The sequence below is a fragment of the Panthera tigris genome, chromosome D3 (genome assembly GCF_018350195.1).
Source record: "Panthera tigris isolate Pti1 chromosome D3, P.tigris_Pti1_mat1.1, whole genome shotgun sequence".
Classification (NCBI taxonomy): Eukaryota; Metazoa; Chordata; class Mammalia; order Carnivora; family Felidae; genus Panthera; species Panthera tigris.
The window spans coordinates 27,709,573-27,736,412 of NC_056671.1; the positions used below are offsets into that span (position 1 = coordinate 27,709,573).

The 26,840-nt window shown below is 41.2% G+C and overlaps 1 protein-coding gene across 1 annotated transcript in view; it reads left to right on the forward strand.

The window, feature by feature from the left end:
- Positions 1-351: 351 nt before the first annotated feature.
- PIWIL3 (piwi like RNA-mediated gene silencing 3) overlaps positions 352-26,840 on the forward strand; it is a 29,815-nt gene continuing 3,326 nt past the window's right edge. Inside the window, exons 1-16 of the mRNA XM_042961555.1 lie at positions 352-444; positions 1,204-1,430; positions 2,535-2,637; positions 5,504-5,603; positions 6,190-6,404; positions 7,677-7,795; positions 8,658-8,738; positions 9,568-9,762; positions 11,897-12,008; positions 15,318-15,444; positions 15,664-15,781; positions 16,175-16,289; positions 16,805-16,992; positions 17,580-17,652; positions 24,450-24,650; positions 24,796-24,899. Coding sequence (XP_042817489.1) covers positions 352-444; positions 1,204-1,430; positions 2,535-2,637; positions 5,504-5,603; positions 6,190-6,404; positions 7,677-7,795; positions 8,658-8,738; positions 9,568-9,762; positions 11,897-12,008; positions 15,318-15,444; positions 15,664-15,781; positions 16,175-16,289; positions 16,805-16,992; positions 17,580-17,652; positions 24,450-24,650; positions 24,796-24,899 — 2,171 coding nt within the window. The remainder of the gene's footprint in view (positions 445-1,203; positions 1,431-2,534; positions 2,638-5,503; positions 5,604-6,189; positions 6,405-7,676; positions 7,796-8,657; positions 8,739-9,567; positions 9,763-11,896; positions 12,009-15,317; positions 15,445-15,663; positions 15,782-16,174; positions 16,290-16,804; positions 16,993-17,579; positions 17,653-24,449; positions 24,651-24,795; positions 24,900-26,840) is intronic.

Here is a 26,840-nt window from a genome sequence, read left to right on the forward strand (position 1 = left end):
CCAAGGAGACGATGATGGAGGAGCCTAGATTTGGATCCAAAGATAGTCACAGTGGTTACAATGTAATTTTATTGGAAGCAGTGGGGAACTGGTTAAAATATTAAGTGGTAAGGGCCTAAGTTTCTGGAGCTCCATGTGCACCTCGTTTGGTAAAGTCACCTGGCAGGTTAAGGGGGGGATGGTTGGTAGGGGAGGTAGGGTGGGGCAGGAGTGCGGGCAGAACCACTCACGCCCATCCCCCTGAGACTCAGAGCACCTTTGAAACCGCCAGGTGCACTACTAGGTAGGCCTCATTTGGGCCCGGATGGAGGCGGTGCCTGAAGGGGCTGGGCCGGCAGGGTTGAAATAGAAATGAGGGTGGGGGCTGGTCGGGCCTTGCTGACTGTGGGAGCGTCCCGCAAGGAGGCCAGCCTAGACCTACTGCCCTTCGGTGGCCGTGGCGAGGTACAGGGCCAGTCCCGGGAAAGGCTGACCCTTTCAGAGAGGAGCTTTGCCCCTCTGACCCAGCGGATGTCAGCGCTCAGGCGCTGCGGGGCTGAAAGAGGAACCCTAGGCTACAGGGCATGAAAGAAGGCAACTAACACCACACAGATCAGACTAATACTTCAGGAGGAAGGAAGGAAGGTGAGTTGTGTCAGCGGAGTCAGGGAAGGGTGACCCATTCAGGTGGCGGTGGCCCTGGGTGTGTGTGCCTGTGGGTGTGGGGTGTGGTGTGTGTGGGTGTGGGGGTGTGGTGTGTGTGGGTGTGGGTGTGTGTGTGTGTGTGTGTGTGCGCGCGCGCGCGCCAGGGGGTAGGCGGTAGGTGTGAATTCCGTTTGCACTGGACTCCTACAAGCAAGCAGGGTAACCCACAGTGACCTGTCACTTGGTGTGGGGGAAAAAAATCCTAGTCAATAATTTTCTGCACATCTCTAAGAATATTTTACCAGGTTCCCTTTTACCACAGGATCCTTCTCTGACAAGTTGGCAGCTAGCAGTCTTTTTGGTGTGATTGGAAAACACGTGTAGTTAGCAACCTGATGCCTTCTTCAAAGTCCTAGTTTGTAGAAGGTGACCAGACAACTACCTAGAGAAGTCTAACATAACTGTGTCCCCTTCCAGGGTCTGTCCCCTTCAGGACAGTAATGTCAGGTCGGGCCAGGACCCGAGCCCGAGGCCGCGCGCGAGGTCGGGCGCCCTCTCAACCCGCCCCGCCGCCGGGAGCCGCCGCGCCTCCGCCGCCGGGAGCCGCCGCGCCTCCGCCGCCGGGAGCCGCCGCGCCTCCGCCGCCGGGAGCCGCCGCGCCTCCGCCGCCGGGAGCCGCCGCGCCTCCGCCGCCGGGAGCCGCCGCGCCTCCGCCGCCGGGAGCCGCCGCGCCTCCGCCGCCGGGAGCCGCCGCGCCTCCGCCGCCGGGAGCCGCCGCGCCTCCGCCGCCGGGAGCCGCCACAGCGGTGAGCACAATGGCCTGTTCACTCTCTTTGGTGCAAAAGATGCTTTATCTTCCTCAGCTACTGCTTCCTTCTCACGCGTTTTCTCATATGCAAATATGCCCTAGATTCCTCTCTTGACCCCAAACTCTTCCTGCACACCAACATCCAGGAAACACTGTCCTCTCCCAATTTTCCAAAAAATATCTGCCATCTGACAATGTGTCACCACCTCTGTTATTACCCTCTGGTCCAAGCCACCAGCATCCCTTGCTGCACGTGGCAAGTGGTCTCCAAACTGGTCTTCTTGCTTCCACCCTGGTCGTTCCTTCTGCCTGTTTCCCAGCACACAGAACCATATAAATCGGTCCATGCAGTTCCTCTGCCTGACATCCTGTAAAGGTTCCCATTTTCTCAGTCAGAGGCACATCTGAGATGGCTTCCCTCCTGGGGTGCACCTGTGGCTCATTCCATTAAGCCCCGACTTCAGCTCAAATCATGATCTCACGGTTTGTAGGTTTGAGCCCCAAGTGTGACCGTGCAGAGCCCGCTTTGGATCCTCTGTCTTCCTCTCTCTCTCTCTCTGACCCTCCCCTGCTTGTTCTCTCCCTCCCTCTCTCTCTCAAAAATAAACATTGAAAAAAATGGCCTCTCTCCCACCACCTCTCTGACCTAAGCTTCTCTACCTCGTGCTCACCTTGCAGCAGTCACATCGGCCACCTTGTTCTTTCTTGAACGTTTCTACAGTAGAAAATTTGCTCTTTCCTCTACCTATGGCTTGTATAACCTTGTAACTCACTCTCCTCTTTCCAGTTTTTGATTCATTGGCAACTTCTCACTGAGGGTCTTTGTCCCCCGTGAATTCAACCAGCCCCCTCACATCCCACCTTCTGGTAATACCCAGTTTTCTGTACTTTGCTTGGTTCTACATTTCTTCAATTCCTTAGCAATTAACACACTAACCTAGAGAAATCATGACTTTTATTTTCTGTCACTGGCATGTGAGCCTTTACAAGGGAACATGCTTCATGCCCTGGCAGTGCCTGGCACCTGGCAGGCAAGCCATTTAGGGATGATGAACAAACACTGTTACTATCACTCTTTATTTCTATCTCCTAAAACATACAGACCCAGCAAACTGGTCAAATTCAGCCTGGCCTCCAGCCACTGGAAAGTCCAGTGGTCAAGCCTGCACGACGAAGAAGACCAAGAAGAACACCTCAGCCTCCAAGTAAAGAGGGAAAGAGAGGGATATGGGGGGGGGGAGGTGTTTAATACATGAGGGTGTACCACAGCCATAAAACTCTAGGCAGAGAACCTCAGTATGTTTTGGCAGGATGCGAAGAGTGTACAGCTTGCAACTATTTTTCATTTCTGCAATGAATTACCTGTCAGTGTTTTAGTCCCCTTCTATTTTAAGGTTTAGGAAAAAGAAATGGAGACTATTATCAATCAGACTAGCCAATTGTTCAAAAGAATTGCTTTTCAGATTTAGACAGTGCATGTGTATACAATAACTCCAAGTTAATTAAGAACTCTAGAAACCTTACTGTAAACCACTGTATGGAATGCTTGGGCAGCTCATCGGGCATCTCAGCATTTACCTTCATTTTATTTTCATAGGTGAAAGGTTATCATTATGCAGGTGTGCATGCAGCCTAATACTGATTGCCAAGGATTTGGCTCATATAATTACACCTCAAATCTGATTCTCTGATTTGCTGCTATTTTAGTTTTAAATTCTTACTAATTATGGTGAGAAGAGTTAATATGAGATCTACCCTGTAACATATTTTTAAGTGTACAATACAGTACTGTGAACTAGTGGCACAATGTTACACGGCAGCTATCTAGAACTTGCATAAGGGAAATTTTCCACCTGTTGAGTAGCAACTCCTCATTCCCCTCACCGAATTGCACCATTCTACTATCTGCTTCTGTGACTTTGACTATTTTAGATGTCTTCTACCAGTGGAATTATGCAGGATCTGTCCTTCGAGGACTGGCTTATTTCACTTAGCATGATGTCCTCAAGATCATGCCTCCTATTGCAGGATTTCCTTTTTAAGGCTGAATCATATTCCACTGTGTGTATATACTGTATTAACTTTATCCATTCAGTCATTGATGGGCATTCAGGTTGTTTCCAGGGCTTGGCTAGTTTTAACAAGGGCTGCAGCAAACATGGCTCTTTAAGATTCTAATTTCAATTCTTTGAAAGAATCCTCCAGAAGTGGGATTGCTGGATTGGTGGTTCTACCTTTAAGTGTTTGGGGAATCTCCATACTGTTTTCCATAGCAGCTATATCATTTTGTATTCTAAGAGGGTTCAGGTTTTTTGACATCTTCACTAACACTTGCTGTCTTTTTTTTGGGGCGGGGGGGAGGTTCTTCGTGTGTGCATGCATACTTTGCGTGCATGCATGCTTTGTGTGTGTGCACGTGTGCTTTGTGTGTGTGTGTGATATAATTGCCATACTTACGGGTGGAAAGTGATAGCTCATTGTGGTTTTGATTTGCATTTCTCTGATGAATGACCTTGAGCATCTTTTCATATATCTGTTTGCCATTTATATGTCCTCTTTGGAGAGATGCCGATTCAGGTCCTTTCCCCATTAAAAAAAAAAATTAGGTTATTAGGTATTTGGCTATTGAGTAGCAGAAGTTCCTTATTGTATTTTAAATTAACCCCTTATCAGATACATGGTTTGCAAATACTTTCTCCCATTCCATAAGTTGCCTTTCATTCTGTTGATTGATTCATTTGCTGTACAGAAAGTATTTAGTTTGAATTCCCACTTGTCTATTTTTGCTCCTGTTGCCTCTGCTTTTGGTATCCTCTGTTATAAATACGTTTATAATAAACTGAGACAAATTCCAGACCCCATAAGATGAAGTTATAAACATGAATATACAATATTAAGACACCTATTTTTATCACCTGTCACATCTCAGGGGTTATTAATATTTTATGTAAAGTATATTGTTATGTAGCAAGTACTAATGAATGATGCTTGCTGTTTTCTTTCACTGAAGTTTGAATATGATAAATTTGATTGCTGGGTGTGTCAGGAATTGAGAGTTTGATAAAAATCATTTAAAAACTTATGTGTAAAATGAAATAAGTTTTTCTATTATGGAAATTCAGACTGTGTTTTTATAAGAGCATCATAAGCTGGGGATAATAGCTTCCAGAAGTAACATTTTGAAGAAAACCAGTTTGTGCAACCCAAAGCATGGACTGTATTACCCATTTATGGAGGTTTCTTTCATGATATGTGAAAGATTGCCTTGCACTGTGCTCCAAATATTGACCTTTAAAATAGTTAGATGAATATTACAATGTGATAAAAATAACATGAGAGCCTTTCCCAGTTGCTGTTAAAAAAAAATCGATCAGTTGTTTTTTTAAAAAAAAATCATGAAACTGGCTTTTGATAAACAATTTTTTTTTTTTAGTTTGTTTATGTAGAGAGAGGGAGAGAGCCAGAGCAGAGGAGGAGCAGAGAGAGAATCCCAAGCAGACTCCATGCTGTCAGCACAGAGCTCTGATGCAGGGCTCAAATTCAGGAACTGTGAAATAATGACCTGAGCTGAAACCAAGAGTCCTCAGCTTCATCCACTGAGGTCACTCAAACACCTCTCATGCATTTTTTTTTTTTTTGAAAGGGCTGTTTATTTAGTCAGCATTTTATGATGCCCACTAGAGGGCACTCTGGTATCAGGTGATTAGCCTATAAAGAAGTCAGAGAAAGGACAAAGTTTCTGATTTGAAGAAGCTTGCACTCTGAGCAAATACTGGATGAAAGGAGGCAAACACCATAGCAGCAATGAACGTGGTGCTAGGGTAGCCGCTGACATGGAATGGGGTCTTGTTGGGAAAGGCTTCTGGGTAACATTCACCTTTTCTGGTGATCATTACTGAACTACTGTTGTTTGGATCCTTTGACAACCCTGTTTTCTACCTCCAACAACCTCAACTTAAGTTGTACTTAACATTGTCCTTTGTTTACGTTTCCATTTGTTTTTTATATAAAATTCATGGTTTTTGCATTTGTTTCTGTGCAGAAGAACTTCAGCTGGGGGCTGGATTGCAGGCATTGTCACTGAAGGGGAAAAGGGGTATTGGAGCCATTTTTCAAGACCAGGTGGTGAATACCCGACAGTACTTGGAACATGTGAAAGACTCCACAACAGGTGTGCTGGCCTTTAACAACCTAATGTTATGGAATTGTTCGTGTTGATCTTGTTCTGAGGTTCATTTGTATTTGAGAGTCTTAGAGCTTCACCCCATCACTGTGAGTGGAGGTACCTTCCCACCTTCTCATGTTGTAATAACCTCCACCTTTGCAGAAATAGAGACCTATTTTGGGACCTGGATGTATTCTCCAGTTTTCTTTTCCTTTTATAGCAACTAAAATCAAATGACCCAGTTCTTTGGTTGTGTTGAGCCTTTTTTTTTATGCTAAACACTATTACAAACAGTGGCTCCCCACTCACCCTCCCCATTTAGAAGCTTTGTGTTACAAGAGGTTTTCTTTTGATCTCTTGTTATTGTTAATTTAATATTTTAATCTTCTATTTTAACTCTAAATGTATGTTTGTGTGAGGATTCCTTTAAAAGGCTGGTACATATTCTGGGCATCAGGTGTGTGTAAGTGTTCATTACTTGTTCATGTCTTTGTTTGACCTAACTTAAGCTCTCAAGATCGTGGTGTCTACATTGTTTTGGGAGCGATTGGTCAACTTGTTTCATTATTGACATGTGGCTTGTTTTTTTCAGGAACGCAAGGTAGAGTGGTAAAGCTATTCACCAACCATTTCCGAGTGACCTCTCGCCCTGAACTCCTCACGTATAAGTATAACATTGATTACATGCCAGAGATTGAAGATGGAAAAGTTCGTACAGATTTGCTTTGCCAGCATAAACATGTAATTGGAGAGTGTCACATATTTGATGGGAACTCTTTATTACTGCCTCATAAACTACAAAAGCAGGTGAAGTAATGTTATTGGATATTTTCTTTTTCTTTAAGTTTATTCACTTATTTTGAGAAAGAGAAAGCACATGTAGGGGAGGAGCAGAGAGCAAGGGAGAGAGAATCCCAAGCAGGCTCTGCACTGACTGTGCAGGGCCACAGGGCTTGAATCCACAAACCACAAGATCATGACCTGAGCTGAAGTCAAGAGTTGGGCACTTAACCAACTGAGCCATGCAGGCACTCCTGTTAGTGGACATTTTCTTGACCTTTGTTCTTTCTTTCTCTCACATTCTCCCTGTATTATAGCAAATATACCATTTTTATACAATGGTTCATGGAGACCTCTTGAAGATCTCTTGCCCATAGGATTTGTAACAAAACCCACATGCCATTTTTGGCTATCACTGATGTTCCCTCATGCCTCATTTTGGTGGTTAAAATAAATTTAGGAGCAAAATATATATTTTTTACCTTTTCAATGGCAAATAGGGCTCAAATGCTGATGAAGTATTGAATAAGTTTTTATTTCTTGTTCCAATACATCACACATGCATGCACATGCACACACAGAACTGGAAGGACTTAATATTCCATTTCTTTTCCTTAATTTAATATTTTTGAGAGTGAGCAATTGGGGGAGGGGCAGAGAGAAAGAATCTCAAGCAGGTTTGATACAGCACAGAGCCTGAAGTGGGTCTCAAACCCCTGAACCATGAGATCATAACCTGAGCTGAAATGAAAAGTCAGAGGCTTAACTGCTTGAGCCACCCAGGTGACCCTCTTCAATAAACTTAAAAAAATTTTTTTCCAACGTTTATTTTTGAGAGAGAGAGAGAGAGAGAGAGAGAGAGACAGGCAGAGACAGGCAGAGTGTGAGCAGGGGAGGGGCAGAGAGAGGGAGACACAGAATCTGAAGCTGGCTCCAGGCTCTGAGCTGTCAGCACAAAGCCCAATATAGGGCTAGAGCACACAAATTGTGAGATCGTGACCTGAGCTCAAGTCAGACATTTAACCGACTGAGCCACCCAGACACCCCACTTCAATAAACTTCTATATTTACCAAGTGCATAATTTACAGGAGCTTGTTTAAGTTAAAAAAAAATCATTGTAAATATTTAATTCTGACCCCCATTTGGGTCTCCTAAATCCTATTTTCTACCTGCATGTGCCTCTGGGGGTTAAGATTGCTCCTGCCAGACACCCAAGTGACCTGTTGATTTGTGGTCTAGTAATGAGCATACTCTCCTTGGAAGGAGCACCAGACCTTTTTGTTTTTTCTTTACCTCAGAAAACAGAACTGGTCAGCCGATGGGGCAAAAAGATTGTGAAGGTCACCATTGAATTCTGCAGTGAACTCAAACCCACCTCACTGGACTGCTTACGTTATTACAACATTCTCTTTAGAAAGTGTGTTTGTAAGATTTCGTTTCCTTGAGATTTGGTTGCATGTTAGTGTGTCAGTGGCACTGCACATAGGTGTTTGGTCCTAGAATTTGTGTTCTCGATGTCTCCTCATGTTCTGGGAGGGCAAGCGATCTTTGAGATGAATCAGCACTTGAACCTCACCTAGATTTGAGTTTTGTTTGAGTTCTGTGGCTTATTGTTGACATTGTTCTTCCTGCCTACCCCACATCACATGCCTGCTCCCTGTCTAGGGAGGGGCAGATGTCAACTGTGCACAGCGATGCCTCTTTCTCCCTGGGGTAAATGTGCATTTGTTTTCTTTTCCAAGTGTTTGTTTATTTTTGTAAGAGAGATAGAGCACAAGGGGGGAGGGGCAGAGAGAGAGAGACACAGAATCCGAAGCAGGATCCAGGCTCTGAGCTGTCAGCACAGAGCCCAGTGCGGGGCTTGAGCCCTCAGTGCAAGATCATGCCCTGAGCCAAAGTCTGGTACTTAACTGACTCAGCCAAGCAGGCTGAGTGCACAGCCTCACAGCCTGGTGATGCACAAATAGTGAAAATGAAAATTGGAGGCACATAGTCTGCAAAAGAGGTTTCAGTTCATTTCTGGGGATGAAGGACCTTCTGATGACCTTCCCATGACCTTTTGTTGTAGATTATGTAAAGGAGGGGAAAATGGAGGTTCAAGGGGCTTTAATATCTACCTTACAATGTCATTTACTTGTTGTATCAGGCACTTCCTGTTAATTGTTTGTAAAACAAAGTCACTTGTAGATTTCTTTCCCCCAGTGTATCTCCGTGTTTGTTAGTAAATGCTTAATAATATTCACTGTGGTTTCAATGAAATCCATTCTTCCAATTTCTAGAATTTTGAAGATGATGGATTTGAAGCAAGTTGGTCGCAACTATTACAACGAGAATGAGGCCACGGAGTTCCTCAATCATAAGTACACAGTGGAAAGTTTCACATTCTACAGACCTGACCATAGAAGCATTTGAGAAAGTTACTCTCATTTGAAGCAGTAGGATTTATAAGTGATGGTCTTTTCAGTGGTACCCACTGGCCATGAACGATTAAGTTAGATTTTAATGTAAATTTGAATCGAAGTGAAAAGATTCACTCTTATAATCCTAGAGTGATAAGCATAAACCTTGAGGTATTCGGTAGTTATATAAACCTCATAAGAAGTCTAAATCTTCTAAAATTTGGATAATAAATTTCTCTTAAATACTTTCTTTTTTTTTTTTTTTAATATATGAAATTTACTGTCAAATTGGTTTCCATACAACACCCAGTGCTCATCCCAAAAGGTGCCCTCCTCAATACCCATCACCCACCCTGCCCTCCCTCCCACCCCCCATCAACCCTCAGTTTGTTCTCAGTTTTTAACAGTCTCTTATGCTTTGGCTCTCTCCCACTCATAGTAATTATAGCTACATGTATGTATGTATATATATTGTGTATATGTTTATAATTTATACACCTATATCCTACATATTCTCACATACGTATGTACGTGTGTGGATATAGGTATGTGAGCCTGTGGGTGATAACAATATGGTTTAACAAAGAGGGTGTAAGAGTTATAACTAGCACATCAGGTAAATCTCTATTGGAAAGGTCCTTTAAAAGATCAGTTCTTACTAAAAATAAGAAATTGAAACTGCTTGACTCCTAAGCACCAGTTTTAGACCCCAAGTTCCAACCCTGGGACACTTGCTTCTTTGTTCAGAGCTTGGACTTTGACCCTTACATCTAATGTATTCTGTTTGCAGGCTGGTAATCTGGCCTGGATATAGTACTTCTATTCTTGAGTATGAAACCAGCATTACCCTCTGTGCTGATGTGAACCATAAACTGCTCCGAATGCAAACTGCTTATGATCTAATAATGCATGTTGATAACAAATCCCAAAGGAAAGATGCTAAGGAAATTTCTAAAGAATTAGTTGGATCAATTGTTTTTACAAAGTAAGTGATTTTTTTTAATTAATTTTTTAATGTTTGTTTGTTTGTTTGGAGAGAAAAACAGAGTGGGGGAGGGGCAGAAAGAGAGAGAGAGAGACAGACAGAATCCGAAGCAGATTCCAGGCTCTGCACTGTCAGCACAGAGCCTGATGTGGGGCTTGAACCCACGAACCATGAGATCATGACCTGAGCTGAAGTCGGACACTTAACCAACTGTGACACCCACGTGTCCTGTAAGTCTGCTTTTTAAAAACCTATCCAATCACTGAGAACTTTTCCCCCCATAAGAGATGGTCCTATAGTTTTCAAATCACTAAACATTAAAGATCAGAAGCAGAAATAGCATGGAAATGGTGAGAATCCATCCATGCTTTTCTCATCTGGCTATACAGCATGAGAAAAAGATAAGTTTCAGTTGTAGATTTTGCTGTTCTTGTGATTCCTGATGTTGATCCAGTCACCTGCTCTGAACCCTCTCTCACATGTAACAGAATATGCTCCTTCCAAATTTCTTTTCTCTTGCTTTGTGCCTAACTATTTTTAAAAATCAGGGCTTAATTATAATCCATTAGCAAATTTCCGCTTGACGGAAGTGTTTTAATCTTCCTCTAGACCAGACATTTTAAGCTGAAGAGCGTGGATGTAAAACTGCTTAGCCAGCATCATCTTAGGAGTCCTCAACTTTATTCTTGCTTCCCAATTTCAAAATTTACTACAAAGCTCTAGGAATCAGGACAGTGGGATACTGGTATGAAGATAGACCTAAAAATCAATGGAATAGAACTGAGAATCCTGGAGTTAACCCTCACATTTACAGTCCATGATTTTTTTTCAACAAATGTCAAGACTGCTTTCTTGGGGAAGGAATACTCTTTTCCTCAAATATTGCTGGGACCACTGGATATCCACCTGGCCCTTCCTCACAGAAGATACAAAATTAACTCCAATTTATCCCCAAAATTAACTCAAAATAGACCTAAATGTAAGAGTTAAAACTATAAAATTCCTAGAAGAAAATCTAGGAGTAAATTTTCTTGACTTTGAGTTAGGCAAAACCTTATAAAATAAAATGCCAACAGAGAAGGGATGACAGAAGGAAAATATAAATTGGACTTCACCAAATTAAAAACTTTCTTTCTTTAAAGTAAAAAAAAAAAAAAGAAAAAGAAAAAGAAAAAAGAAAAAAAGGAGAGAATGAGAGAACATTTGAAATCACATATCTCCTAAATAACTTGCATCTCCATATGTAAGAAATGTTTACAAGTCAATAATTAAAAGAGAACCTAACTTTTATTTATTTTTTCAACCCAACTTTCAAAAAATGGGCAAAGGATCTGAATAGACAAGCCTCCAAAGAAAATACATAAATGGCCAATAATCACATGAAAAGAAACTCAATATTATTGGCCATCAGGGAAATGCAAAGTCAAACCACAAGCAAATACCTGTTCATACTATGATGGCTTAATTTGAAAAGGCAGAGATTAAGTGTTGGCAATAATGTGAAAAAGTTGGAACCAACAGTCACATACTGCTGGTAGAAGTAAAAATGGTGTGGTCTCTTTGGAAAACAGGATGGTCCTTTCTCAATATGCTAAATATAATGTCACCATATGAGCCAGAAATCTATTCCTAGTTTTATACCCAAGAGAAATGAAAACCTATGTTTACCAGAATTGATACATGAATGTCCATAACCTCATTATTCATAATAGCTCAAAGGTGTTAACAACTCAAATGTTCACCAACTGCTAAATGGAAAAATAAAAATGTATATCCATAAAATAGTGTGTCATTTGGCAACAAAAATGAATGAAATACCAATACATGCTACGGCATAGATAAACCTTGAAAAATAGTACACTAAGTGGAAGAAGGCTGTCAGGAAAGGTCACATACTGTATCATTCAATTCATGTGAAATAAGGTGGGTAGGCAAATGTATAGGATTTACAACTCTGTGAATATACTAAAACCATTGGATTGTACCCTTACATAGGTGAATTATATGTCATATGAATTTACTAAAGTGGATATATCCTGAAATTTCTTGTAGGATTTAAAGCTTCTCACTTCTTACATGATCCCATGCCATAAATATGTTAGGAATAATACTATATGTTGTGACCATTCCACAGGTATAACAATAGAACTTATCGAGTGGATGCTATTAATTGGGAGGAGACTCCCAGAAGTACGTTTAAGAAATCAGGTGGTGAGGAAATCACCTTTGTAGACTACTACAAGGAGGTAGGAAATCTCCTGTCTTTCAATGTATTTAAATCTCATTTTTTTCTTATTATGTAGTCAAATATGTCTCATAAAAATACATGTGCAATATAGAGTCTTATATGTTAGATTATAATAATATAACATACTATTTTAACCTATAACATATATAATAATCTATTATAAAATTTCTCCTTAGAGGTATTGTAACTTGACAGATCTATTATCCATGCATTCGAGTGCCTCATATAGAGGGTAATGTCACATGATTAGAATGGCTCCAATATGGCCTCTACCGTGGGCCTAAGAAGAGGCTATGGTAGTTTGAAACATATTGATGGATCATTGGGTAGAAAATAGAATATGGCAAGACTTCATATATGAACACTTTCCTTATATAGAAGTTTGAGCCCTATAGAATTTGGTTTGAAAAGAAGAAACAAATGATTAATTACCATCTGGAAGGATGCCAGCTGTGTGCTGAATCTCAGAACTCATGGATTCCTCAATCTTTGTTCACAAAGACATAAGTAAACTTAGTTTGGTGCACAAAGATAAGTAGTTGACGAGATTAGTCTTCTAGCTTTGGCAGATGAGAAAAAGGAATTACAGATATCTGTAGCAAATGGAAAGAACTTATAAATATTTTTTTAAAAACAGCTTGTATTTTTATACTGGAATCCAAACCATGGCTACTTGGAACCACCAAGGCTACACAGCCCTCTGGCATCCCTTCAAGGGGATGGTGCTATTACATTATCCTCACTTGTGCTTCATACTTAGTTCTTGTTCATTCAATCCAAAAAAGCACTTAATGAGTGCCCATTACACATCTTGGGTATACATTGGTAAGACCACTGAGTTGTCTGTTCTTAAGGAACTTGCATCCTTATGGCAGGAAGAGAGACAGCAGACAAGACTATTCTAAGGATTATGAGGGATATATCCAGATAATTAAAATTGAGAGGTATTATGGACAGTGTCTGGTGGTTCAGAGTGGGAGGTCATGGAAAGCTCTGAGAAGCTGGTATGTGAATGTCTGAAAGGAGCAAGCTGTGTGCAAATGAGGGAGAAGAGAAAAGGCCCCACTTTCCAGATGGGCAAGATGTATCCAGATCCCAAACAAGGCTAGATTATTCTGTGAAGAAGTGCACATGGTTGCGGGGAGGACATCCTTGGGTTGTAGGATATGAAATCAGAGGATGAAGTGGGGGCCACGTTGTATAAAGTTCTGTCCACGGAGACAAATCAGATATTGTGAGGTGTTATACAGATGGATGAAGTGATATATTTTATTTTACAGATATGTGTCTAATTACAAGGAATGGGCTGTATGTGGGTAAAAAGGGAGGCAGAGTCATCAGTGAGGAGGTGGCTAAGTCACTTTAGGTCAATGATAATGGTGACCGGAATTAGGGTGGGAGAGGTAGGAAGTGAGTGGATGCCAGAGTTATTTACTACAACGGGGGAGTCGGTGTGAGGAGATTAGGGATTTTTGGGTTGACTTAGGCTCTGATGGAGGTGGTAGATGGAGATACCAGGCTGATATTTGCTTGTTCATTCTCCAAATTTGACCTTAAATGTCATTGATTGAGAAGAGCCATGCTGGGTATCCAGAGTACATCCACCCCACCCCCACACCAACCTGAAACTTCAGGCCTCTGTGGGGTCCCCCTGTTCTGTTGTGCTCTTGCATTTCATAGCATCTATCCCAATTTGGAATTCTGTATTTGAGTGGTTATTTTATGAATCTCTCCCCTCTCTGTAGACAGAGTTCCACCAGGGCAGGACAATGTTGGTTTTGCTCCTTGTAAATACCTCTTCTGTCTTACACCATGACTAGCACATAGAAGTTCAAATATATATAGGTTGTAGTAAATTCACACATGCTGGCATCACAGAGCAGTGGGTTTGGGAATAATTAGAGGATTTGTCACATGAAGACAAACTACCTTCTTGGCACGAGTTGATAGGCAGGAGCCTTGGATGTAAAAGAAACATAAGATTGTGGTTTCAGCAGGTTTAATTGAGGAAAAAAAACAGACGGGCTGAAATATTCGAAACGACTTGAGTCGTCTTGGGATGCCCTGGTGGGAACTCAGTCTAATGACAGATGGCAATTTAGTTGTCCTGTTGTCATGAGATCTAGAAAAATCCTGGAATCCATCGATGAGCCCTTAGAAGGAAAGTACAATCCTGGCCTTCAAAAAAGATTTCATAATGCTGCAAAGAAGGACAACAGAACTCCTGTTTAGGTGCAGAAGTTGATGTTGGAGGAGGAGATCCTTCTAGGATGTTGCATGGCAGCTATGGGAAATAAGAGGTGTGTTTCCCAAAGTTTTTGACAGGAAGAATAGCTCGTCCAAAGGCTTTGATAGATGAGGCCCTAAAACGATGCCATGATTCTACACACATGTAGATACCTGCACAAGCTTGGGCCTTAAGACTCTAGAACCAGGAAAGTGGGGGTGAATCCCAGCTGTCTTTCAAATAACTAAAGACCACTGTAAGGGTGGAAAAAAAAACCATATATAGTCTGCAATGAGATCATAAGAATTAAAAGCAATAGTTCAGCTTAAGAGAAAAAGAGCCATGAACACTGGATGTGAAGTTTTGTCTCAGGTAGGAACTCCTTTGGAGTTCTCAGGATGTTTAGCAGGCAGATAACACCAGAATTCATGTGGCTAACTTCTTACTGATGAGGACCTTGCTGATCGGCATGGAAGGATCTATGAAGAACCATTGCTGTGTGTTAGAGAGTAAAGGCAGTTTGTGGCATGGAAATTGCAACCCAGGGGTAGGATGTCTTGGCAAATATCTCTTCCTCCTGGAAGCAGGGACTGAGAGTTTAGGGGAAATGATGCAGGAGGCATGTTGGGAATAGATGTGGAATTGCAACTCTAAAAAGTTGACTGGGTTTGTTGTCCACCCCTTCATTTGGGAATCCTCTTGAAAGTTCTCAAGTATGTTTGAGGAATCTTTAAGACAGTGCTGTAGTGAGAAATACAGATCCTAAGAGACTGTCATATGTTTACATATATGTAGTGAAAGGATGGTACAATGACCCCCAATATAATGTCTGTAAGAATCCCTCTCTCCTTGGCTACGTGTGTTGATAGAGGGAAAAAAAGAGGCCATCTGTGGGACGTCTAACTAAGAGAATATTAAGAGTATCTTTAATGCGTTCTTAAACTTGAGGAAACCGTATCACCAGCACACCCCCAGGCCTCTGTTGGTGACCCCAAAATGCACTTCTATACATATTTATGTGACTTTTCTGAGGCTTCACTTATAGTTACACCAGTGTTCTTTCTTGTTTCTGTTGAGCAGCAACATGGTCTAGTGGTTACTGACCTAACTCAACCACTTTTGGTCAGCAAAGGCAAATGGAAAAAGAGCCAACAGGACACGCCCCATGAGCCTATAATGCTGGTTCCTGAGCTATGCTACCTGACAGGTACTACAGATTTATGCAGTCTTCAGAGAAGTCCACCCCTTTTAAGCCCCAGGTGTTAGGATGTAGAAGTACTGGCTTTTCATAATACTCCATATGGCCCAGAGCTGCATTCTCTCTGCTGGTTCTTCCTCTTGCAGATACAGTGGTCAAGGCTTCTCTCGTGTAAATCTATTCTTGCTTCTTTAGCTATATCTTTTCTAAACTTTTTTTTTTGTAAAGGTCTAACAGATGAAATGCGTAAAGACTACAGAGTGATGAGAGACTTGGCTATGCATACAAGGTTGGATCCAGAAAAAAGGCAGCATGAATTACGAAGATTCATGAATATTGTACAAAAGTAAGTGTTATTTTTCTGTGTGTGTGTGTGTGTGTGTGTGTGTGTGTGTGTCCTGAAGCGGAGACTGCGTAGAACCCCTGGCATCTCAGATTCTCCAACTAAAATGTGACAGTTGGGACAAAGACGATATCTTGGGGGAAACAACTCTATTTTTTTCTGTCAATGCAAAGTTAGGAGAAGTCTGGAGGGGGAGAATGATATAGAAAGATCCTAAGACCCTGCACAAATGTGAGAGCAAAGACATCATGATTTCGGGGTACCAGGGACCTTCTTTGTACCATGTCAGCACAGAGGACAATAGAAGATATCTTTAGATTAGAGGAGAATTTTATAAGTGGATCATTGCCTTTGCTTATTTCGTTTGGATTGATTTTTGGAAATTTTAACTTTCAGAAATAAGAGTGCACAAAGGGAACTCCAACTTTGGGATTTGAAATTTGACCCCAACTTCGTGTCCTTCTCAGGAAGAATTATGAAAGAAGTAAGAATTCTTCAAGGAAGCAGAGCGGTAAGACCATTTCAAAGTGGCCATGTTTCACTTACTCATTTAGTTATTTGAGGTCAGGTGAATAATAATGCAGAGGAACTCACTCAGGTCAATACCTGGGACTACTCTCTCTTCTTGGGTTACCTGTCCTTTCTCTATGAGACAGTAAGCAGATGTTCAATGAGAATGCATGTAACGTGGTTGGCATGTAGTAAACTGTGTTTTATCTTTATTAGTACTGTGGACATTGCTCATGGCAAAATTATCTTCCAAATGCATCCTTACGAGTCAACTACCTAGAACCAAAACAGCCCAGAATGACCCATGATGGAATTCCAGTATTACTAACCTCTATCTTAAGGAAAAAGATATCATTCAGTTATGACTGAAGTTTAAAACTGTAGTGTTTCAATACGAAGTAGCACAGATTTACGATGGAAAGGCTCTTCGATGATGTATAAAACTTCATTAAAAAAATATATATGTATATATGTCTGTCTGTCTGTCTGTCTGTCTGTCTTGGAATTCTCTTCCAGTTCAACTCCCATCCACAATTTGCAGATTGGTCAAAAGAAACTAGAAGTGGACCTTTACTCAATGTGAAGTCACTAGATCATTGGCTAGTGCTATATCCTAGGAGAAATTATGGAGCAGCCTTGTCCTTGCTACAGAGCCTACGGAAAGTTACACCCACCATGGGCATAGCTATGAGAGACGCAAAAATGTAAGTATGGCAGAAATTATATCCAATTTAAAAATTAGTTGTCAGCAAGGGGTGCCTGGGTGGCTCAGTCAGTTAAGTGTCTGACTTCGGCTCAGGTCATGATCTTACAGCTTGTGAGTTTGAGCCCCACGTCAGGCTCTGTGCTGACAGCTTGGAGCCTGGAGCCTGCTTCGGATTCGGTGTCTCCCTCTCTCTGCCCCTCCCCCGCTCACACTCTCTCTCTCTCTCTCTCTCTCTCTAAAAATAAACATTAAAAAAAATTTAAAAGCAGTTATCAATCTAAAATTGAAATCAGAAGATACTAAGTTATAGGAATCAGTCACTTCATCAAAATGAAAGTTTGTAAACAAAAAAGTCTATCCTAGTCAACAGGTATTAAAATAGGCTTTTGTGATATATGGTTTGTGGCTATTGGGATACATGTTGAGGAAGCTAAAAATTGACCTTATTTTTAAAAACAAACTTTCAACTGAAGTACTTAACATAGTATCTTGTTTTATCTTACATCATGCTTCATTGGTTGCATAAAATGTTACATGTTCACTATTTGTCACCTTTTGAATAGAGTATATATACTTATTTTCTAGGCTTGAAGTAAATGATACAGTCCAATCCTATACAACCATCTTAGAAAACCATGTGTCATCCAAAACACAGATGGTAAGTGTCTATTATATATGTATATATATATTTATATATGCACACTACTTAGTGACTATCCTAAAACTGCATTTGTATGTATTTTTAAATTTGAAATGTTGCCAGTGGTTTCCAAAACTAGCAAACAAATATAAATTTACCCCTCTCATGTAGCTGAATACAGCCTTTTGGTTTTAGCCACTAGGTAATGTTGGGTTTTAGCCACTAGGTAATGTTACCATGTTATGCTAATTCTTTCAGGCTTGAGAACTTGGAATTATTATTTTTTAAAATCTCACAGAGGCGCCTGGATGGTTCAGTCAGTTAAGTGTCTGACTCTTGGTTTTGGCTTAGATTGTGATCTCACAGTTCATGGGATTGAACCCCATGTTGGGCTCTACACTGACAGCTCTGAGCCTGCTTGGGATTCTCTCTCTTCCTCTCTCTCTCTGCCCCTCCCCCACTTGTGTGCACACGCTCGCTCTCTTTCTCCCTCTCTCTCTCTCTCTCTCTCTCTCTCTCTCTCTGTCTCAATCATTAAAAAACGAATAAACATCTCGCAAACTGAAAACCACCATATAAATGTAAAGTAAGGTGAATTATGGTAATCACATTCATCCTGTCTCCACCCCCAGCTGTACCCTTTGAAGTCCATGATCTCGTTCTAGTCCAGCATGTGTTCTCTAGCTTGGTATTTTTCTGAGGACTTTTCCTTACCTTTTCTCCATCCAGTGCCTTAGACTAAGTTGTCATTATGTTGTATCTGAATTACGAAGGCAACTTTTTTCTTCTTCGTTCCTGGGGTTCTTTCTCCTAATCCATCTTGCATTCCTTCTTCCTTCTCCAGGATGATCTTTAAAGGGATCTTTGTTTCTTGATCATGAAACCAGGATGTTTCTCCTATTGTCCTTTACAGAAAGGGTAGACTTTTCTCTTTTTAGTTTCTACTAAGGAGGCTTTTAGGCTACTCTGAAGCCTACCTTGTATGAGCCATACGCATTCTTAAATGAAAGGTCTTATTTTTGAAATCCTATTGTACTTAAATTTTGTGTATTGCCTCCTGTTCCTTGTTGAGTGCTGTGTTTTGTTCTGTTCTTCGGTGTTGCAGCCTTAGATCCTCAGCTGGAAGACTTCACTGGAAATCAGCAAAGCATAGTGTTTCCATTTGTTAGAATCAGAGTTGAAGAACCTTGGTAGTTGTTTAAATCCTCTAAACAGGAATTTCTTTGCTCATTTAGCATCTGCCTGAAAAGCTCAAGACTGCCTTTTTAATTGTGGGAATGTCTTAAAAGATGTCTTTATCCCTTGAATGGGATCTTGTCCCACTTTGAGTCATTTGTCCTAACTTTGCTTTTTTGGAACAGTATCTTCTACTCAAGGTAGCTCCTTCAATATTGTAAGGTATTCTGTCAGATGGAGTTGGGGGGAGCATGTCTACAGTCCTTCTTATGCATGCCACACAACTGGGGATGACCACATAACACAAGGATTGACAATTATGTGTAAAATGGTCTTTGAGTGCAAATGGAAATCTCCATAGATCGAGTAGAGAGGGAATTCATGTATGTGAACAGGGGTGAAGCCATGCGGCTAACAAATCTCAAAGCTGTGTGGCAGTAAGGTGGGGGGCCAGAGGACATCAAGCTACAGATTTATATTACATCTAAAATAAAATTTTAACGTCACAGATATGCAATATGGACTGGTGGTAACACTACCAACAATTCGCAGATAGTTTGGGAATATATTCTCCTTATGGTGTATACAGATAACCCCCTATAGCTCACTGGTTTAAACAAGGCATGATGAGGAAGCACAAGTGTTTGAATAATTAAATTCCTATAAATGTGTGAGTTGGAAGAGTACAGCAGTAACAGGAAATAAAAGTGTGTTCAAGCTATGGGGATTTCTTTGATTTCCTTCCTGTGAAAAACAAATCTAGGATTTTGTTAAAAACTTAAGGCTAAAAGAATAAAAATACATTCACTTGCCTGTAATAACCGGTTCCTGGAAATTAAACATTTGCAGTAAAAAGTGCCAACTGAGAACACTGTCCCCATTATTTTAAACAGAGAACCTTACTGTGTTCCTTTTCCAAATAACCATTACACATCAATCTGAAACTTCCAGTTTCTGTTCTCATGAATATTTAGAACCTTAAGTTCTTTTAACTTTATATTTTAATGCAATTTCAGACTTACAGGAAGAGTTGCAAAGACAGTACTAAGCTCTCTACAGCCATCATCTGGATTCCACAAATAATACATTCTAACACATCCATATAATTGCTCTCTCTCCCTCTCCTTTCCATCTACCTACCCCCTTTTCTGCAAATCATTCTCTCCCTCTCCTTATGTACAGAACATACACACATATGTCCATTTATGCATGTGTGTCATTATTAACAGTATGTGTGTTTTCCTGAGCCATTCATCCATCTACCCGCCTAATTCCGATTCTACCAACCATCTCCTTTATAGGAAACCAAATTATTGGGTCCTTCTAGGATCACCTGAGGCATTTAAGAATTTATTTTGTTTTAAATTAATGTATTTATTTTCCAGAAAGAACACAACCGGGGGAGGGACAGAGAGAAAGAGAGAGAATCTCAAGCAGGCTCCTTGCTGCTAGTGCTGAGCCTGACATGAGGTTTGATCCCATGAACCGTGAGATCATGACCTGAGCCCAAATCAAGAGTCAGACATTTAACCAACTGAGCCACCCAAAGTGCCCCGAGTCACCTGACGCATCTGATGGCCATGTCTTTTTAGTCTACTTTTAATCTGGAAAATTTCTTTGTTCTGCCTTTGAGATCTATGGCCTTGACATTCTGAAAGTACGCTGGTCAGTTATTTTGTAGAACAGTCCTCAGTATGACTTTGCCCGTTTCTTTGCAGCTGGAGTCAGGTCACGTGCTCTTGCAGGATTACCACAGAAGCGACGCCATCTTGTTTTCAACTCATCATGTTTGGGAGCATGTGGTGTTGACTTGTAATTTTAATTTGGATCATCTGATTCAAGATGAGGTCTGGTAGTTTTCCCCATTTTTAAAGTGACAATTTCCACCCCCTTTGTAATTGATCAGTTAATTGGGGGGAGACGTTTTGAGACTATGCACATTTCCTGTTTCTCGGTGAAGTTTCACTCCCCAGTTTTAGCATCCATTGATGATTTGTGCCTGAAATAGTGCTTATTATGGTGCTCCCCAGTCAGTGCTTTTTATGCTTTTGGCATCTCTTCTGTGTTTGTTAGTTGTTTTTCTATTAGGAAGACCTTTCCATTCTTCTTGACTCGTGCCGGTATGTATTTATTTAGTTATGTAAACATGGACTCATGGATTTTTATTTAATGGATTATGATCTTTTACCCTCCTGTGAAGTAGACTGTTTCCTTTATGCTTACTGTTCTCCTAATGCATCTACTACCCACCCCTGACTGCTGTCACCAGAGCTTCGTGTTGTGTGTGTTTGAATTTTGCCCCTAAAGAGTCCACCATTTAGTCCTTTTTTTAATGTTTATTTTTGGGAGAGAGAGAGAGAGAGAGAGACAGAGTGAGAGGGAGACACAGAATCTGAAGCAGGCTCCGGCCTCTGAACTGACAGCATAGAGCCCGAAGCGGGGCTTGAACTCATGAACCGCGAGACCATGATCTGAGTTGAGGTCAGACGCTTAGCCGACTGAGCCACCCAGGTGTCCCTACATAGTCTTTTTGGTCTGTTTTTCTTTTTGTTCAACCTTGAGCTTCGCCTTTAGTGGGATATAGCTGTGGTTTATTTGCTCTCTTGCCCTAGTAGTATCCCATTTTTTTTCCACTTAACCCATTCTATTCTTGATGGACATGTGGGATGTCTCTAGTTTTGCTATGATCTAGAGTACTGTTTTGCATACTTTAGTACATGTCTTTTGTGCACATGCATTTCTGTTGGCAATTTACCTTGGAGTAGAATGGTCCCTTGTCATTAGATGCTACTTATCACTTTTCCCAAAATGGTCGGTGCGCACATTGGTACAACTGTCAGCTTGAACATTCCCGTGGCTTCATGCCTTAATATGTAGTGTTCTAAAGCTCATCTGTTTAGTTTTGAGTGGTAGAGACTCAAAATCTATCTCTAGTACTCTTTCCTCGACAGGGCATTGCCTTCAATTTCTGTCCTCCTCTCTCTCTCAGGCTGTCTGTTCATAGTCTCCAACCTTTCAGAGGGTGGGCAGACACTTTGGGAGAAAGCATCCCCACTTGATGGGATCATCTCTCTACTTCTCTCCTATCTTAACTCTGTAAATCTTTTTTTTAATTTTTTATTTATTTTTTTAAATTTGCATCCAAGTTAGTTAGCATATAGTGCCACAATGATTTCAGGAGTAGATTCCTTAATGCCCCTTACCCATTTAGCCCATCCCCCCCCCACAACCCCTCCAGCAACCCTGTTTGTTCTCCATATTTAAGAGTCTCTTATGTTTTTGTCCCCCTCCCTGTTTTTATATTATTTTTGTTTCCCTTCCCTTATGTTCATCTGTTTTGTATCTTAATGTTCTCATATGAGTGAAGTCATATGATGTTTGTCTTTCTCTGACTTCACTTAGCATAATACCCTCTAGTTCCATCCACATAGTTGAGAATGGCAGGATTTCATTCCTTTTTATTGCCGTTAACTTTAGAGCTCAGCCAGTTTAACAAGGCCATAAACAGGCATGCCCCTATATTTTCATAAGCTTGAACAAGTTCTCCTCAGGAGGAGACAGGTCCATGCTACTCCAGAAGCTGGTTGTAGGAGACAATGTTAGCTGACCACTCTCAGAAAACTCAGAAATCATCACATAAAAATTAGAATGTAGAAGATTTTAAACTCATATTTAAAAGCCTGACTTACCAGATAATATATAAATATATACATATAAAGAAGGAAAGGTGTGTGTGTGTGTGTGTGTGTGTGTGTGTGTGTGTATGTATGTGTGTGTGTATAATCTGTACCCAAAAGATTAGGTGCTTTTCAAAACATATCTGTAAGTTAGTTCAGCTTTATACTTAAGTGATCCCAATGGACATGGAGAAATCCTAAACCAATAATGAAGGACTGACATTACTATCGAACACACACAGTGACTACAGTCCACTGCAAGTAGAAATCATTAGTCCACGTACATTTAAAAACCGAAGAATTACTTGTAAGTAGCAATTATATTAGAATAATATCAACGGAAGGGCACCTGGGTGGCTCAGTTGGTTAAACATCCAATTGATTTTGGCTCAGGCCATGATCTCAAGGTTTGTGAGTCTGAGCTCTGCATCAGGCTCCATGCTGACAGTGCAGACAGAGCCTGCTTGGGATTCTTTCTCTCTCTTCCCCTCCCACACACTCTCCTCAAAATAAACGTGTTTTTTTTTTTCTTAAAAAAAGAAGAATATTAATGGAAGTTAAAAAAAAAAAAAAAAAACTTAGACCATGTAAGTAGTATGTATCAAGACCTGTATAAAACAGCAAACTAATAACAATGGGGGACTCCTGGCCCTCGGTGAATGCATTGGGAATGAAGTCTAAATTTTAATGCGCTAAGAACAGAATGAACCAAAATAAAGTAGGAGGAAATAACAAAAAGCAGAAACTAAACAGAACAACAAATTTGAAGCCAAGAATATTAAAACTTGAGGTTATCAAGTGTGAAGAAAAGAGGCCAAAAGAGGCTTGACAACATTAAGAACAAGGAGAGTTCATGATTAAGATTCCTTGGAGGCTAAAAAAAATATTAGGAGAACACCATGGTCCAGGGGGGTGCTAGTAGATCTGAAAACTTGAAATTCAGTTTTTAGAAAGAGAAGTAATTAGCTGGTTAGTATTGTGAATTATAGGAAAAATGATTGCAACTGAAAAAAAATGCAGATAATGCATTTGATAGAATTCCACATTTCTTATGTGAGAAGAAAAACTCATTTAATCTAGAATAAGAATTTCCTGGGGTGCCTGCGTGGCTCAGTCAGTTGAGCATCCAACTTTGACTCAGGTCATGATCTCACGGTTCAGGAGTTCGAGCCCCATGTCGGGTTCTGTGCTGACAGCTCAGAGCATGGAGACAGCTTTGGATTCTGGGTCTCCCTCTCTCTGCCCCTCCCCTGTTCTCTGTCTCTGTCAAAATAAACATTAAAACAATAATTTCCCTAATCTGATTAAGGATATTTGCCAAAAAAAATCTTGCTGAAGGCATCATCATGGTAAAAATAATATATTGAGGATTTTCTCATTATAGTCAGAAAGCAGCAAGCAGTAATGGCTCTTCCTCATGGCTCTGTGTCCTGCTGGAGGTTTGAGCACATGTAGGAAACCTTGCTCTGCTGCCTGCGAATCTGGTGGTTCCCATAACTCCTGAGCGTGTTTGCTTGGAGTTAAGATGGGGATACTAGTATTCATCTCAGTAGGTTGTTGAGGAATTAATTGAGTTGAGTACAATGCTTGGCAAGTGCTTCTCACATAGTCTGCAACTGGAAGCGGTGACTGTCCTGAGAATGGTATGCTTCAATCTGTGTTTTAACCCTTCCTTGATAACTTCATGATAAACTCCTAGAAACAGAATAACCAGGATGTACAGACTTTGCAAGTTCAAACAATCGATGTGTATCACCTGTGCCTGGCTCCCAGACTCTCTTCTACACACTTTACAATTATTTAATGTAACAGGATTCCAGACCTTTCACAGATCAGCTATTGAATAAATGGACTCTGCTTTATCAGTGTTCCACCTAAATATCTTCCTTGATATTTCTCCTGTCCATTGCTCCTGTCACTGTGGTTGCATCTTGGACAGTTTCATCTTTGCTTTCTTTCAAGGTCCTTTGTGTGCTGTCCAGTGACAGGAAAGACCTGTATGATGGCATTAAAAAATACCTGTGCGTCAATTGCCCCATCCCAAGCCAGTGTGTGGTGGCACGGACCTTAGACAAACCCCAGACACTGATGACCATTGCTACAAAGATTGCCCAGCAGATGAACTGCAAGATGGGAGGAGCCCTCTGGAAGGTGGAAACAGGAGTATGTTGGATTTCTTTGCCTTCTCTTTATTTGAGTTGTTTCATTGATTTCGCTAAGACTGTATTTGACTCTCTTTAACATGTAATTGCTTAATTTTGCTCACGTTTTGTCCTAACTCAATGGACTCCCTTCTTAAACCTTTCAGTTACGGAATGCAATGTTCGTCGGTATTGACTGTTTCCACGATATTGTAAATCGACGGAAGTCCATTGCAGGCTTCGTGTCCAGCGTCAATCAGGAATTAACGCAGTGAGTGGGCTCTGGCAGACATGGTTCAGTTGGCAGCTGGCTGGACAAGCAGGAGAGTGGGCGTAACTAATGCTCGTTAGCAAGGTCCACAGACAATGTGTTCTTAGCCACCTTGTACTGCTCCTCTTCTGGCAAGGTTATGCTCCAAAAACATTTTGTGTGGAAGCCTCTGTATGATTTTTCTATAGCTGTGTAACAAATGATGACCAATATGGCAGTTTAAGATGACACTCATGTGTCTGCACGCAGGTCCGTGGGTCAGCCATCTGGCACCACATGGCTCTCAGGTCCTCATAGGGCAGAGGTTAAAGTGTCAGCCAAGCCACATTCTGGTCTGGAGAATCCAAGGGCACGTCCTTTGGGCAGAATTCATTTTTTTTGTAGACCAAGGACAGAGGTCCTCATTTTCTTGCTGGCTGCCACCTGCTGGCCAGTCTCCATTCCTAGCATTTCATCCACATTCCTTCTTGCACGCCCTGATCCCCCAGGGCACCTTGAGTCCTTGTTCTGCTTCAAACCTCTCCTTCTCCTCAGCCATCAGCCAGAGAAAACTCTCTGCTTTTAAAGGGGCTCATGAGATTAGATACAGTCCATCTGGAAAATCTCCTTATCATAAAGTCAACTGTGTCACAGGACATAATCACGGGGCAATATCTCCTGATAGTCACAGTCCTGGGGATTAGGACAGGTAGGATTCTGCCTACCAAAGGCTCTTATCAGTGGGTCTCTGCATGGGGACTATCAGCCACGGGAAAGAACTGAGGGTGTACATGGGGAAGACCGACTAGGAATGCAACCAGTAACCCATAGATATGGGATGTTGTCTTCATACGTTCATATATAATGCACCTGCCAAAGAAGACCTGCTTCCATACCCCATGCTTCTCCTTTGCTCCAGGAACACTTCTGTTTTCTGGGCTTAGAACAGAATCCACCTTTAGATGAGTTTGCACACACTTTATAGTTTCCTGAGCATTAGGACATGTATGACCGTCACAAATCACTGCTATGTTTAATGATGAATGTGACCCACTAGGTATAATTCGAGAGTTTTCTTTTGAGGATCCATCTTTATTTTCATAAATGACCATTTTTTTCCCAGTCATACTCTATTTCCATACGGTAACATTGTTTTGTTTTTTTTGTGTGGGGAAGGGAATTTGAAAATAATGGGGAGGAAATTAAGCTTTCATTCAGTTCATAGATAATTTTCAAAATTTTATTTTGAGAGAGACAAAGTGAGCAGAGGAGGGGCAGAGAGAGAGGGAGAGAGAATCCCAGGCAGGCTCCATGCTGTCAGTGCAGAGCCTGACACGGGGCTTGAAACCATGAACTGTGAGATCATGATCTGAACCAAAACCAGGAGTCAGATGCTCAACCGACAGAGCCACCCAGTGTCCCTGGTTCAGAGAGCTTTTTGAGCACTTGCTATGTTCAAATGCTGTGAAAAGAGCAGTGAAAATGTAGTGCCCAAAAGCATCATCTCTTCTCATAGAATGTAAATACCGAAAAAGAGGCAGACAAACAAATACGTTGTATCATGTCAAGTTATTGTAATACTTTGAACTAATTAAATCACAGGGGATAGAACACTGAGACCAGAGGTGCCTGGGTGGCTCGGTTGGTTAATTATCTGACTCTTGATTTTGGCTCAGGTCATTATCTCATGGTTCGTGAATGGGGAACTTGATTAGGATTATCTCTCTGCCTCTCTCTGCCTCTCTCTGCCTCTCTCTCTCAAAATATTTACAAAAGAAAAAACAGTAACGTTGAGACAACTATTGATCTATTGGGACACAGTCGAGTAGCTATTACCATTCCAAAGCAGATTGCTCCTTCAAAGCAGATTATTATGGATGAACCATTGTTTAAGGCATCAGCCTGGAAGCAGGAATCTCCAGGAAAACAGTCTATTTATTTTGTAGTGTCCACCAGTGGGTG